General features: G+C 44.2%; 1 protein-coding gene across 2 annotated transcripts in view; it reads left to right on the plus strand.

The window, feature by feature from the left end:
- Positions 1-15,728, plus strand: part of LOC138261617 (arf-GAP with GTPase, ANK repeat and PH domain-containing protein 3-like) — a 2,246,054-nt gene that overhangs the window by 998,102 nt on the left and 1,232,224 nt on the right. For both annotated transcript variants that reach the window (XM_069210744.1, XM_069210743.1), the window contains exon 9: positions 2,232-2,324. In XM_069210744.1, the coding sequence (XP_069066845.1) occupies positions 2,232-2,324 (93 nt within the window). The remainder of the gene's footprint in view (positions 1-2,231; positions 2,325-15,728) is intronic.

Below are 15,728 nucleotides of genomic sequence, written 5' to 3' on the forward strand. Positions count from 1 at the left end.
CTTTTATTCTGCCTGTGACAGGTCATATGTTTGTACTTTCGCCATGGTGATAGGGTTTATTCTGCTGGCAAAGATGACGGTATTTGATCAAGCTATGGTGAAGGGTTCTTTAATGAAATAGGTTTCTATGCTGTTTGCATGGGAGAAGCATTTTGGATTTCCCAGGTGGTGAGTGTGTCTATATTAGGTGGTGTCTCATTCCTTCTCCTCTGTAACATTCAGGCTTAGACTCCATGGTGATTGTATCTGTAAAAACGTGGTGTGTGCCCCATTGCTTCTTTCTGGAATGACATTCCTGCAGTCTAAATTGCCATCTTGCCAATTACTCCAGTGTACATTGCCGTCTTACCACTTTGGGCATTGCTCTTTTACTACCTTTCTGCAGTAGATAACTCTATAAGTAGCCAAATATCTGTTCTGACCACAAACTCTACAGACAAATTCTGGAAGTATTTGATTCCCCACCAGCATGCTAGTGTCTCTTTTTCAAAAGTTGAGTAGTTAATCTTAGCACCCTTCAAAAGTCTTGAAACATACATTGATGTCACTGTCTTTTTTCATTGCTATTGTAATTACCCCACTCTAATGCCAACATTATTGGCATCTGTTAAAATTACACCCAGTGTCAAACTAACTTAAAGTAGGTGCTCAGCTATATCATCCTTTACTTCACTGAAGTATCTTGCACATTCTCCATTCCACACAAACTTTTACTTCGTTTTCATTAGAGTTTGCATATGAAATAGTTTGTCAGCAAATAAAGGCATATACTTTGCATAGTATTCAGCTAAACCGAAAATGTATATTAGATTATCTTTGCTGGTTCAAATGTCTATACAGTGGCACTCACAAAACCTTTCAGTGGAGCAACTCCATCACTGCTAATATTATGGCAACTGAATCCACATCAAACTTATCTTTGATTATCTTCAAATCACCACTTCAATTTTCTAAATATCAGAATGTCATCTTGCAATTGTACCACATTTTTTCTCCCTTTAAAATATGTGTACATTGTGTATTGACAAACTGCAGAAGCAAATGCTAATCCAAATGGTATGCTTTCATATCTATATGCACTTTCAGCATAATGAAGGTGGTAAGTGACTTAGAGTTTGCGGAACTAAGATCAAGTATGTTGAAGACTTTAGCACCTTTAATAAGAGGGAACATTTTGCCATTCTTAGGTAATGATAAAGGTCTGCCCACACACACCACTCAGGTCTCTGAGAACCACACATATTCTGATATTACCATTGTGTTTGTGTAGCACTCCAACAGATGATAGCCATTCAGACAGCTCAATTTCTTTCTTCAAAGGGTCCTCCTTACATAAATTGTCTAATTCTCCTCTATAGGCTTCTCTTCCTGAAAATGGTACATTACATGCCTTGTGTATGTTTTCAACATCAAGATAAGGAAAATATAGGTCTTTAAGTTAACACAGGAAAACAGCTGCTTCAGAGAGAGGTGCCCTGCAACAACTGCCACAGAATGGAATCTTGGAGTTAAAAGAGAACCCTCTCCACCAGGGTTTAACGAGGATGCCACAGTATCCAATCCATGTCTATCCTTTTGAGGATTGTTACTCCTTTTCGAGTGTGTCTGAAGTTAAGCAGCATTTCTATCACTCGTTCCTTTCAAATGTTGTGTGAATCTATCCTTTTGAGGTTGTGCCCCATTGGTGTGTTTGTGATAAAGGTGTGTATGGCATGCCTCAACTCTGTCAGTCCTTTTAAAGATTAAGACCCATTGCTGATTGTGTCTGTCATAAAGTGTTGTGTGTCCCATCCCTATTTGTCTCTTAGAGACTCTATGTTTTTTTCTGCTTGTGACTGTCATGAAGCAGCGTGTGTCCTATCACTGTCAGTCCTTTTGAAAGTTGGTGTTATTGTTGAGTGTGTCTGCAGTAATGCAGTGTATGTCCCATCTCTGTCTGTCCTTTTGAGACATTTACTATTTGCTGATTGTGTTTGTAATAAATTTGCATGTTTCCTATACACAGCTATCCTTTATAGGCTTTTCTCTCTTTGCTGCTTGTGACCATAATGAAGTAGTGTGTGTCCTTTAACTGTGTCACCTTTTGAGGCTGTGTGTCATTCCTGTCTGCCTCTGTTTCATTCCTCCACTGATAAGCTGTCATCCATTACCGTGTGTGTCTGTTTTAAATGCATATACCTTTCTGCCCTAGGTGCCCTGTAAATTTGATCTCTTCTTTAATTGTCTTCCAGTCTCGAAAGAGTGTTGAGCCCGACAGAGAGAAGAAGGTCTCGGAGTGCAAATCCGACTCTATTGGTAGTGGTCGAGCAATTCCCATAAAGCAGGTAAATGCTCTGGTATTCGCAACCACATGTTGCACATACTTTCTGCATGGAAAAGAAATAAGAAATGCATACTTTTTGTACTGTTTCTTTGTTCTCTAAAAGCTTGCACATTGTTGGACCATACTTGGATAGGAACAACATGAAATACTGCACTGACCCAGCATATGTTCTCACATAGAGCCAAGCTTGAGTCACACAAGTGGATTAGACTCTCCATGGTTTGTTTTTCTTAGCCAGCCGTGGCACCTTCAAGATATGTATGCTTGCTATAGGTTGCTCTGTAAAGCTCCAGTGTTTCTCAGACGCTGTGCTGTTCCAGTCCACAATTTATCTGATGTAGGCTGCTAGATAATAGTTCATGAGATTGAGGATGCCCATGACTTTTTGGAGTTTGACTGTCATGTGTGAAGAAGGCTGTAGTGGTAGCTAAAATCATATTCAAGATTTTAAGCAAAAATGTAATTTTAATTGCTGGGATCCTGGCCACCTAGGACAGACCACTCAACTGCCAGGACTGCAAGTTTTTTTGAGTGGATGTTATGAGGTCATTTTGAATTGCTGGTCTGTTGATTTAGAGATGGATCTTGACTCCTAAGCACTGTACAATGTGTTTGGCCTATGCTAATTAAAAAGGCGTCTGCAGTAAGTCGTGAGTGTTTTTTGTGGTGTTAAGGTTACATAGCTGGAATGTATGTATATTTATTTTGAGGCCTTTCACCAGGAGGAATGCTTCAAGTTCATGCTGAAGGGAGGGGATGGGGCTCAGAAGTTTCGACAGGGTCATCAACAGATTGTCAGGATTAGGGGCCCACTTATGCTCTATTTATGTTTATCCCTGTGATTAGGTAGCTGGATTTAATAGCTTTTTCCAGGTGTTCCATGAAGAGGATGAAAAGGAGTGGTTAATGTGGCAAGCTTCCCTTGTGCCCCTAGACACATTGAATGATTCTGATGTTACTATATTGACTCTAACTTTGGCTGTGGGATTGGACTATTCGCTTAACCCACTCTTTAAATTTTGGGGTGAAACCATACTTCTTTAGTATTCCCTTTAGGAAGGGCCAAATGGCTTGGTCAGTTGTCTTCTAAGTGTCTACTGAGAGTAGGAGAGTTGTATTCTTTGTGTGAGTGACTTTGGCAGGGATATGCAGAATTTGTGTTTTCACTGCATCCTCTCTCTGGAATCAGCCTGAGCCAGGTCCTCTAGTTCCTGCATGCATAGGTTAATCTATTGTGCCATTAGGCAGGCCCCATATATGCCTTAGTATTGTGTTTAAGAGCATGGGCCTCTATGATACAGTGTGTGGGGTCTTTTCTGGTCTCGTGGATTATGGTTATATCACCTTCTTTCATTGCGTCAGTGAGGGAGCCTGAAGTTGCAAAGGTGTCACGCAGGCAGTTTAAAATCAGTGCAATGAATGGGCAGAAGGACTTGTAGAAGGCAGGTGTGTAACCGTCTGGGCCAGGAGCTTAACTGACCCGCAAGTTAGCTATCACAGAGATCACCTCCTCTATCAATTATCTGTTTCTAAAATGTTACCTTGCTTTTGAGTAAGGACCTGTGTCTGGATGGCAGATAGGGAGGACCTTATACTCCCCTCTGGTATAGTGTCTGCAGAGTAAAGATCTTTGAAAAGTGTCCACTATGTCACATATTTGTACGTTCTTTAGATTGATGATCTGGTCAGTGTTTCCTTTGTGTGTTTACAGGCAAGCAGTTTATCAGCTTTGTTCCCTCTTGTAGTATCTCTCTTGCTGGGTGTAATAGTATGTACAATCCTGATGTCTGGCCAGTGACAGGTGTTGCCAGACCTTCTGTGCCCCGGTTAGTTAGTGGCTGGTTTCAAGATCTCACGGCCTCTCTTAAGTTCTGTCCTCCTATTCTTCATTTCTCTGTTGAGTTTTGTCACAAGGTCGGTCAAGTTGCAGTTGGTCACAGCGTCCCAGTGGGTGTATATGTGTGTTTCTATATTGTTGTTGTCCTGCAGGAAGTTTTGGATCACGTCTCATATGGCAGTTTATGTGTATTTTGTTTTTAATAAGGTTGTGGTTTAACCAGGTGTGGCCTTGGCTGCGTGATAAGGGTCTCTCAGAGTTCCAAAGGTTAGCGAGTGGTATGAAATGACAGTTTTGGTCAGTAATGCCCTAACCAGGAATTGTGTTGTTCCTAGCAAATAATTATGTCTGGAGGGATGCAGAATAAAAAGTATAGTCTTACTGGTGTGGTTTAGGGTACCTCATAGGTCTGCTAGAACAAGGTCTTTCAGCCACTCCCTCCTACTGTTGAATAGTGATCCTGCCTGACCCTCTTATTGTGCCAATCTATCCATTGCAGTGTCTAACACAGTGTTTAAGACCCCACCCTCCACACCAGTATTTCCCTATCTAGAGAGGTAATGAGGTGTGAGAGGGCTTCCTGGCTATTTGAGTGACTATTAAGGACTTTCCCCTTGAATTTATTAGCTAATTGCATGGATGACTCACCCCTTTTCTTGCAGGATCTGGAAGAGAGAACCATCTGGTTCTCAGACAGCCTCAGTCATATTTGAGGCAATGAGATTCTTTTGGAAGATTGGAGACTTTAAATATAGTGAGAAGCGCAATGCGTTTGGTAGAGGCTTTAGAGCCCCTAACATTCAAACTTAATATTTAGTCATGATTGTCTCCTAGGAGGAAGCTAGTGCTCCTGCCGCTTGCTGTGTATAGATCTTAAATGGGATGGTTGGATTTGGTCAGTAGTGGGTTTGCAATTTGTTGAAAAGACAAGAATGTATGGTCTGAGGTACCTGAAACTAAAACCTAAAAGTAGGACAACTAGCTTAACTATCTTAGCCTCCTCCCCTCCAACTGGAAATCAAGCAATCAAGCAAGCGACTATCAAGCTAGCCTCATGAGACCATGGAAGTACCTTTCATATTAAGATCTGTTGTGTGCTTCCCTTGTCCGTCCCTGTGATCCTGATATGTCATGGAAGTCCAGACCCCGTTCATATTACATATTGTTTATCAGTAGCAATCTCTGGATAATCACAGTCACTCAGAGGTCAAGACTGTTGTGGGACTCTACATTTAATCCTAATAGAAAACTCAGTCCCCACCTTCTGTCTCATTTTCCTGAACTTTAACAGTGTCTGCTTTTCTTTCATTACAAATTTGTTCTGGGGAGAGATAAAGACTTTTTTAGGATATTATGGTCCACTTTCCTCTGTGGCTGCTTTGGATGCCTCTTTTGTGCCAAGAAAACGGTGTGGGGGGCCCTACCACAGAGCTTCCAAGAGTCTGAGTAATCGCTATGCTTCAGAGAGGGTGCAGATAAAGTGAGTTTTGTTGTTCCACAAAAGGATTAAATGAAAAGGGTGGCCACATCTTTCTCCCTCAAGATATTGGTTGCTTGCCTAAGCAGTCGTTATTTTTTTGCAATGTAAAGAAGGGCAGATCTTGATAAATCCACAGTTTCACACCTTCAAAGGATATTGGGGCCCTTAGAGTGAGATGCCACAATTATGGCCTCCTTGTGCCTGAAGTGATAAACGCAGGTCAGAACGTCTTTGGGATTGCCCACGAGCCCTCTTGGTGTGTTTTGTCTAGCTGGATATAAGATTTGGAGAGGTTTTGTTGCTTGTACATGAATAGTCTCTTGAGCATTCTATGTATCTCTTCTTGGTTTTGCAAGAGGAGCAGTGCTTAATTTGTGCTTGTTGTTTCCGGTGCAGGACACTGGCACTTATGTTGAGGGCTGGTACTTATTTGTCTGCTTCAGGCATTAACTGCGTGCAAAAGAAACATATGGGAAAGAGCATCACAAAGGGGGAAAGCAGGAAGCTGCAAGAGTGAGCTGAAGGGGCAGGGAGTGACTTTAAATGGATTGAAGAGGCCAAAGATGACTTTAGTGGTTACGCTGCCTCAGTATTCTGTGCTTGCACATGTAATTGCAGCAGACTTATGTTTAAGAGAAGGGCTTTGGGCACCGGCACATTTGTATTTACAAATTAAGCACTGAAGAGGACCTCTTTATTCTGATATTGGACCATCTTGATCTGTTTTCAAGATCTTCGAGGTAGAATGAGAGGTCGCTATTGTGCTCTTAGAGGGCCATCACCACTCTTTGAAAGGATTCTAGCTCTTCTTCTATAGCATCCCCAGCGTCTTCTAGAATCAAGATCCATTTTAACACATCTTCACACAGTGCTACAGAGTCATTCCTGAGTTTGGAAAGATGTCTTCAATGAGGAGTAAATGGTGCCTCAGAGATTCCATGAAAAAGACTCTGGGGAGGGTTGTGCAGCTACACCCTCTGTCTTTTTCTAAGTCCATACGTGGGTCATGCTTCTTTGTTGCGGATTTAGGGAGCATGTCCTTTAATTTGTTGTCTATTTCGTTTTTGTGTTCAACCATTTTGCTGAGGGGAGTCTGTGGGGAGGATGGTCTCTGGGCAGTTAGGCTCAGGTGGGGTCCCACCGTTCCAAGGTGGTTCATCATTTGCTGGTCAGCGGGCGGGGGCCTTGCATTGGGACCACGCTGTCACACTAAATGAGGTGTTGGATCATGGAAGTGCGGGGAACACTGTTTTTGCAGGTTTTCAAAATACTCCTGCTGCATGTGTAAGCTGCAAGCTTAGTCTTTGAGATGGTTTGTGCATGGTATTAGGTCCGTACAGCAGGTGCCATCCTCCCTCCTGGGAAATGGGTGACAGTTATGTGCAGTTTGCAGCTCGTCGTTTGTTTGGAGAAGATCCCCATGTATAATGAAGGGCATCCATCTCCCCAAGGGGCTGAACCAGACTATGCTTGTTGTCTCAAGGGGATGTATTGGCTGTTAGGCACGGGCCTTGTGCTCTAACCTCGACAAGGGACTCCCTACATTGTGAGTAAGCCTTGCTGTGCGGTTCACGTTAGCTGATGATGCCATAGCTCATGTTTGTTGCCTTCCAGGGGAGGATTCTCATTTCTATGCTCTCATATGTGATGGGGGACTCCCAGGCCCTCTGATGGCCACCTCTTGCCTAGCTGCACCTAGGGACTCACTCTTTGAGGCGACTGCCTCCAATGCGCAGGCTTACATATTTTAGTTCAGGCCTCAATTATAATCCTTGCTTCTCCTAGGAGACTGCTTATCGGTCTGTTTGCAACAGTTTCTGCTTATGGGGCTGTTCAGTACTGCAGGAGCTGTCCACGCAGCTCCTCAGCCCTAGCATCCTCCATTTTAGCTGTTCTCTGGCAGCCACACTCAGACTGTCATGTTACTTACTCCCTTCGGTCTCCAGCTGGCTGCCACTGAGCATCAGATGCCCTCCGCCATGCTTCAGGGATCCATTGTGTTGGGTACGCCCTACATGTAGGTGGTTGGTAGATGGGGAAGCTGTTACACCGGGCTCAGAGAGTCAGAGAAGATAAGTCCCTCTTTCACTATTTTAGACATGGCTTTGTTTGTAAAACCATGGGTAGCAGCAGCTTTGAGTAGTTAAGTTCAAACAAAGTGTAAAGCATTTAGAAGTACCAAAACAGCTGAATAAGAAAGATACACAACACAAAAGAAATCTGACACCAGTTTACAAAAATAAAACTAGCTTTGTGACTTTTAAGGCACTTTGTACTTTTCACTGAAATTGCAATCAAGAATTGGCAACTACTGCTGTTAGAGGTTAATTTGAAAACCTTTGGAAACTTTTATAAAGTTGTGTGCGGCTCTTCTGACCTGCTTTGGTGACCAATTCTGACTGGGAGTGAGTCACAGGGGCCAATGAGGCTTGGCAGAACAATTACTTTGCAGTCAAACAGCCTCCAGTCCAGTTCCAGTTTCTATGGGCTAACCCCCATAGACTTTAATGAAGCGGTCCTGATGCAAGGGATACAAGTTGTTGAAGATGCAGAAGGATGCTAATGATGCTGAATCACTTACGGGGTCATTTTGAGGCTACTTCTCAGTCACAGTGGTGCAAGGTTAGCCACTGTGATTGATGTCCCTTCAAGCCCATTTGATTTTCAGCCAAAAAACAGTTGCCACCGGTCTATGGTTACATCAAAACCAGTGGTCCACTTTAACTGAGGCTAGTGTTCGTCTTTGGCAACCAAGCTGAACTCCAATGATTCTCCCATGTCTAGCAGACTGAGGTGCAACTTTTGAGCATGAAGACTTGGGTCCTCATTACGAGGCTGGCGGTCATGAGACCGCCAGCTTTACTGTGGCAGTCTTACCGCCGCTGACCTGGCGGTAAAGACCACCACATGACAAGTGGTGGGGTTTGGCAGAAGCCAAACATCTACAACACTGCCTGGCCTGTGGTGAGCACCTCCAGCTCGGTGGCAGGCCTCAGCCTACCAGACGGATTACAAGGCTGCAGACCACCAGGCTTTCCATGGTTGTCACCCACCACGAAAAACCTGGTGGTAACACACCCGGTGACAGGAATCCCCATTCCTCTCACCGGCACACACATGCACACATGTCCTCACACCTCCATGTCCACCCCACCCGTCCACACACTTACAAACCCCCCCCAACTGTAAACATCCATCCAAACACCTACAATTGCACTCACACTGACATATACACACCGTCACTCACACATACGCACCCCCCTCCGCAAACATTCACACCTCCCTCCCCCTCCCCCGCATTTATACACTCATCCACTCTCTCCGCTCACTCACACAAACACATGCACATGCACCCACAAACACCCCCCCACTTCCCCATCCACAATCATTCACACCCCCACCCCTAATGCACGCATACATTTAAACACTCCCCTGTCTGCATATGCACACATGCAGCCCCACTCGCTCGCAGACTTCCACATGGGCACCCACATTCGCACACTACACACATACACCAAACACTACCGCCCCCCACCCCCTTTGGATGATCACTTATCTTCTCAGTTGAAGAGGTTGTTCGGGAGGGGATGGGTCCAGGTGGTTTTGCACTGCCAGCACCACCACACACCAGCAAGACTCCGCCAAGCCATATTACGGCTTGTAATACAGCTTGCGGAGTCTTGCTGCCGTGGCATTACTGGCAATGCAACCACCTCTTCGGAGTCAGATGTCCCCCCATGAAAGGGTGGAATTTCTCCAATGACTCCTAATATGGCGGGCAGCAGACCACTAGCACTGGCGGTCTGTTGGCTGCAGCGGCTTCGGCGATCTTACAAAAAGTCTACTGAAGCCATAATAGGGTCCTTGGTCTCCTCCCAGGCTATGCACTGATGGTCGATGGTGGTTAAGCAATTGTGGCTACCAAGCCGCTGAGGCAGGTTTCTTTAGCTTCTGTAGCCCTGGAGCTATAAAAGGGAGTAAGCCACCTGACTCTTGGGATCACTCCTTTGGTCTGGGGCTTGGGTCCAACCTTTTTTGTCTTTGAGCAGAGTACCACAGGCACATTCCTCTCTTTGCTAGCCCTGAAGCAGCAGCTGCAGTCCAGTCTTTGGGGCAACCTCTCTTTGCCAGGCACAGGGAACAGCAGGACATTCTTTTGATCCTTTCACCAATGCAGACATTATCTGAGGTCTGGGTGACAGGAGTTCCACCTTTATTCCCAAACATTGCCCCCAGGGATGCAGTGTCTACTGGCCAATCTGCTACCAGGCACCTCTCAACTGATGACGGCGTCCTGCAAAGTATGGCATCTGGCTATCCCAGAATGCAATACTCTGCCCACTCCCAAGATGGCAGAACTTCTCTCTCTCTCTCTGTGGAGCTTGGTAGCCTACTCTAGAGGAGTTGCTACCTGAGGGCTACACACCTATGGGAAAACTGGTTTGACAACTGTTTCCCCCTCTCTGTCTCCGACGCCAACCTGTCTGCCGGTACAAAAGAGAAGCCCCTCACATGTGTGTCCACCATTTGCCCTTCAAAGGTGGCTTCCCATTTGAACAGCACCTTTGGGATCACACCTTGTTTGATCTTCCTGCCAAGGTAAGGTTACACCTTTTCCAATGGCAGTATCTTTTGTGTTCCTTTCATGGATTTGTTTACACCGTCACCGAGGAGGGCAGAAGGCTATCTTTCGACCAATCTTGTGACCAGCAAAGGGTTAGTGGAACACTTTGGTCAACAGAGTGGCAACAATCTGTAGTTGCCATTTACTTATAAGTTCTATCAAATTTGACTTAGTCATCAAGTCGGGTTCAATGCAACAATGTATTGATGCATTGAAGGACCCACATTAGTATTCCCATTTAGAAATTAGCACAGCTGAGTTGTCAGCCTATAACCCTGTATTCACCCATGGGGCTGCTAGCCCTTCCAAAGTAAAAATGCTAATATGGGTTTTTTACTGTTAGAACATGTAAACTACACATTCTACTTTTAATACACTGCACCTTGCCTTAGGGCTCAATAGACCTGTCTTAGGGGTGACTTATGTATCTTTAAAAAGGAAGGTCTGGCCTTTGTCATTATTTCAAATGGCAAAGTAGAGTTAGCAGTTCCAAACCTGCTCTGACAGCCAGCGGTGGCAGGCTGGAAGTTATGCATTACTTTGTCACACTCATGGTGGCACAGTAGGTGTTGCAGTACACAATGGGCACTTTAACCTACAGGCCCTGGATACCTCTGGTACCATATACTAGGGGCTTACAAGTAAATTGACTTATGCCATTTGTAGGTCAGAGCAGTGGCACAGAGGCCTGTTTGGCAGGTCTCAGTCCTCCTTCAAAGTCAAATAAACAGTAGCATCAGTCCAGAACTTGGGGATTATCATGCACAATGAGGCATTCCCTTACAGCCCTCCACCCTCCAACCCCCCACCTCCCCACTCCTGCAGTTTAGTTTTTGGATTATAATGTGGACTTATGTTGTTCTGTGGGTTTATGTTATTCTAGCAGGTATTCATATCCAGCTCTGTGATGTCTCCCTGGAATGTTAGCTATATAAGGGGCATGTGACTTCATGCGGTTCCAAGGTGGTTGGTGGGAGAAGGAGGCTGTTGGCGCCTCGCTTGCCAGGCACAGGATTTTGTCTACAGATTAAATTTAAGAGTATCAACCCCATGTTATGTGCTGTGTCAATCTGACTACAATAGTTTTGGCAACAAGGATGGGATGGCCAGATACCTATCATCACTAGTGCTGTACTGCACAAAAGTCCTGTGCCAACTCTCCCTAAAGCTGTTTGACAGTAGGCCATAGATTTGCTTAAGCAGCTGGACTTTCCCAGATTGTCACTATTATCAGTGGTGCTTGCGGGCGTTTAAAAAAATATGTGGAACCTGGTGATGGTCCACTGTCCCCTAACATGCGTACACTGTGCATTTAGATTGATGATGGACAGTGTCATGACAGGGAGCAGGTCTGCAAACATGAGCCACATTTCTCTCATGCAGGGCCACCCATATCTCAGGGCTGTGATGACCCAAATTGGACTGAGGAGGAGGTTTGCTGTGTGATCATGGTTGTTGTATCAATCTCAAATTGCAAGGGGCTAAAAAGGGTTGTGTGATGTCAGAGCAGTGCAGGGTGGACAGGGCAACTAGGCAGGGGTGCCCACTATCTCTGTTGCTATTCCATGTAGTGGTACTGTCACTGGCAGGCCAAGCCTGCTCAGGCATAGCCTATACAGGAGTACTGTCTTGAGGGATAACCCACTCCATCTCTTTATATGTTGATGATATGGTACTCCTTCTTGAGGACAGGAGGACAGAAGGAGAGAGGGTAATAAACTTCCTTAATGACTTTAGGGAGGCATCTGGATTGTGAGTTAACTGGCTTAAAACCAACCAGAGTGAACCCTTGGGAATAATCAGACATGAATTTAATGTGATGAGAACAGTTGTCAATAAAGTTCCTGGGAGATCGCATATATTGGACAAACCCCAGTATCCTAGAGGAGAACATAAGAGCGGCTGTGGCAGCCTTTCAGGCTTGTGTGGCTTTTTTGACTAAATCGTGCCTGGCAAACCAGACACCAACAGCCACATTCTCCCACCAACTGCCATGGAACCCCATGAAGTCACAAGCCCATTACATAGGTAACACTCTAGGGCAACATCACAAAGCTGGAAAAGTAGAAGAATACAGACTACAATAACAAACCTACAGAACAACATAAGGCCATATTATAACACATCCCCTTCCTTCCCCAAACACAAACACCACCCTCACACACAGCAGAAGCAGGACCCAATATATATCATACACTCATCCCCCTCCTCAATCACAACACAAACCACGTAAACAGACATATACCAGGGAAATACCCACAAACTACTGACATGACGAATGTACCACAATGAAACAAGACTCTTAACACTCAAAACCGAAACTGCAAAAGGGCACACACAAACATTACACAAAATATCACTCCCACACCCAACCAACCTGGTGGTCTGCTAGACCGGATCACTCACGCAACCGGATAATCATTCCCATCAGCATGAGCACCCATGGCATCTTCTCTGTCACATGCAGCACTCACCTGAACATTTTCATGCTCCATCAACAACCACCCAGAACACCTCTCAACTGCCCTCGCTCATTCCTCCACACCTTTTCCATCCTTCTGAAACAAAGCAACTCTCAAGTTCCAAGTCTAACTAGTCTTAAACTTCACCCAACTCCTCCACCACTTTGGCAATCTTTATGGCATCCTTAAGAGTGGGATTGCTGGCAGCTCAGAGTCTCTCCTGCATCTTTTTTCTACAACACTGGAATATTAACAGGTCCCTGATTAGTTCTTCAGTCATCAATCCAAATTTATATTTTGCTACCAACTCATGCAGCCTCGCTACAACGTCATCGGCTGATTTAAAGGGTTTTTGTGGCTGGGTGTAATACTTATGGCACTGTATAACAATATTCACTGTTGGGCAAAACTGTTCTGCAGTCACAATTTGTCTTCCTTGTACACATCCTCAATCTCATCTCCATTTTACTCAGAAACTTGCAGTAGGTATTTGAATATATATTGACATTTTGTACCCAAACAACCTACCAATACTGCTTTTTTCCTGAGTGAAGAAAAAGTTGTGCCTTGGAGTGCCACTGAGTAGTTTCCCAAAATGTCCACCCAATCCTCCCACTCAACTGGTGCATCTCCATGTTGCATGCAAAATGAAGGTGGTGCAACAACTGACTAATTTATGGTCATGATGAATGGAAGAGCAGTAGGCTTCAACAGAAGCACAAAGCATCAAAGACCACTAGATGGTGCTGCAATATGCCATCACTTTGAATAAAGACCACAGAGTCTAGAAATTGTTACACTGCGTTTTACGATCTTTAGGTGGTGCTGTGGCACCAATATGACAGGAAGCTTGTGAGGGCAGGACGGACTGCAGCACAGGGATGGGCTACATGCTGGACTAAGGTAGGAAAACTTGTTTGTCCACAAAAAAATTATTTATTTATTTTCTCTCCTTCTTCATTGTATTTTCCCTTTATAGTCCCTTTAAATTTCAGTTCTTGGTGGTGTAAGACTGTTTTTCCTGTGGGGGTTTAGCAGGCTATATAACAAGACCACGCTCTCTCTGGTAGATAAAGCTGCGGCAGTGCAAGCACTTTGATAGACGTGCACTGCCCACCAAAAGGCTGCACTCGTGCCAGGAGGTCCCTCTTCGGTGGGGCAAGCTCTTAGGCAGTGTTGCGTTGTGACACAGTGTGAGTGGATGCGTGCAAGACAAGGCTGCACTCAGCAACAGTCTGAAGGGAGTGTGGGCATGCTGGCAAAACTACACTCGAGCTCCGGTGATGGGCCTAATGTAGGGTCATAATGTAGGGCATTGGCCAGGTTGACAGTGTTCTGTTGTTCCCAGCTAGCTTCAGGTTTTACATATATCACTACGCTCGTATGAACATGCATACATACAAGCAGAGATAGGGCAGTGTCACATCACCTGTCATTTACCACAGTAGTTTTTACTCCCTTTAATTTTTCCATTTTGCCCCTTCGAAATAGATTTTCTTAGAAGAGAGAGAGAGTACACAGCTTAAAAAGTACATAAGTCTTTTAATCTTGTGCTGTATGGCAGAACTGTACAGATTTTATCATTTCTGCAGATGTACTTTTGATCATGTTAAGGAGATCTTTCATTCTTGGATAGTGGGCAGGTTAGCAAACTTAAAGACAAGGATACCACTTAGAGGTAGAGAATATCATTTAAAAAGCTGCATTTTATATATTTTGAAATGCAGTAATTTGTCCACAAACATCAACTTATCTGTTTCTAAAAAAAATATGGCTGTTTTGTTATCAAATTTAAGATATTCATTTTGGTAGGATAATCTAATTTCTCGTAAAACAAAGGCTTACCTTTTTCAGGAGTGTAGCAGGTAAGCGAAGAGCTCTTTATTTTACTTTGGAGGTACAGTGCAACAGGCAGCTGCTAAACTTGGAACACAGACCAATTCAACTCTCCTCTCTGTGCCTTTCTTCTAACTCTGTCCCCATAGTTCTAGAATGTTAGAACCTTCAGGTAGGGAGACCAAGCATTCAACAAAATATCAAGAAGTAAAAATGCATTTCCAATGCATTAGGCCTCGCATTTTCTTGAGTTTGAGCTATTGGCACTGTAAATTCAGAACTGGACTTTTCTTGCCTCATTAATTGGTCAACCCTGTCTCGGATTTTCATCTTTTTTTGCTATGATTTGGTGGTCACTGGCGGCTACTGACATCAGAAATCACAAGCCCTTGAGGAGAGACAAGAAGATGACTGCACTTCCTCTTTAAATGTCTGAACAGAAATTGGAAAATAAGGCTGAAAAACTATTTTCTTTTTATTGTAACAGAATGAAAAGTATTGCAAGCATTCTTGCCTTGCACATCAAGGAGCAAAGCAGCCTGAGAAGATTTATGGCCCCAATAAAGGAGATAAACAATGCCCTGTGCGTGATGTCATGAGTGCTGGCAGGGAGGGGCCCTGGAGAGAAAGGCTCGAGATGCGATGCAAGGCTAATCAAGTTTCACATCATTGCTTCTAGCTTTAGCTATATTCTACCAAAAAGGGCCTATTGTGGCTTTTTTGAACAGTGAGTTTAGCCCGTTGCTGCCAGGCCTTTTCCCCCTTGGGTGGCAAGTCTTTTTTTGGCACTTTGGGGCAGTTCGTGCTTAAGCCCTCATAACATTTTGTCCACATAAGCTACCCATGCCAAATTTGTGTCCTTGTTTTCCCAACATCCTATGGATTCTAGAGGTACCCAGAGTTTGTGGGTTCCCCTGAAGGACACCAAGAAATTAGCCAAAATACAGCAAAAAACAATTTATTTTTATTATTTGGGAAAAAAGGGCTGCAGAAGCAGGCTTGTGTTTTTTCCCCTGAAAATGGCATAAACAAAGGGTTTGTGGTGCTAAAGTCACCATCTTCCCAGCTTTCAGGAACAGGCAGACCTGAATCAGAAAATCAAATTTTTCAACACAATTTTGGCATTTTACTGGGACATTACCCCATTTTTACTTTTTTTTGTGCTT

This window comes from Pleurodeles waltl, chromosome 10 (genome assembly GCF_031143425.1).
Source record: "Pleurodeles waltl isolate 20211129_DDA chromosome 10, aPleWal1.hap1.20221129, whole genome shotgun sequence".
NCBI classification, from domain to species: Eukaryota; Metazoa; Chordata; class Amphibia; order Caudata; family Salamandridae; genus Pleurodeles; species Pleurodeles waltl.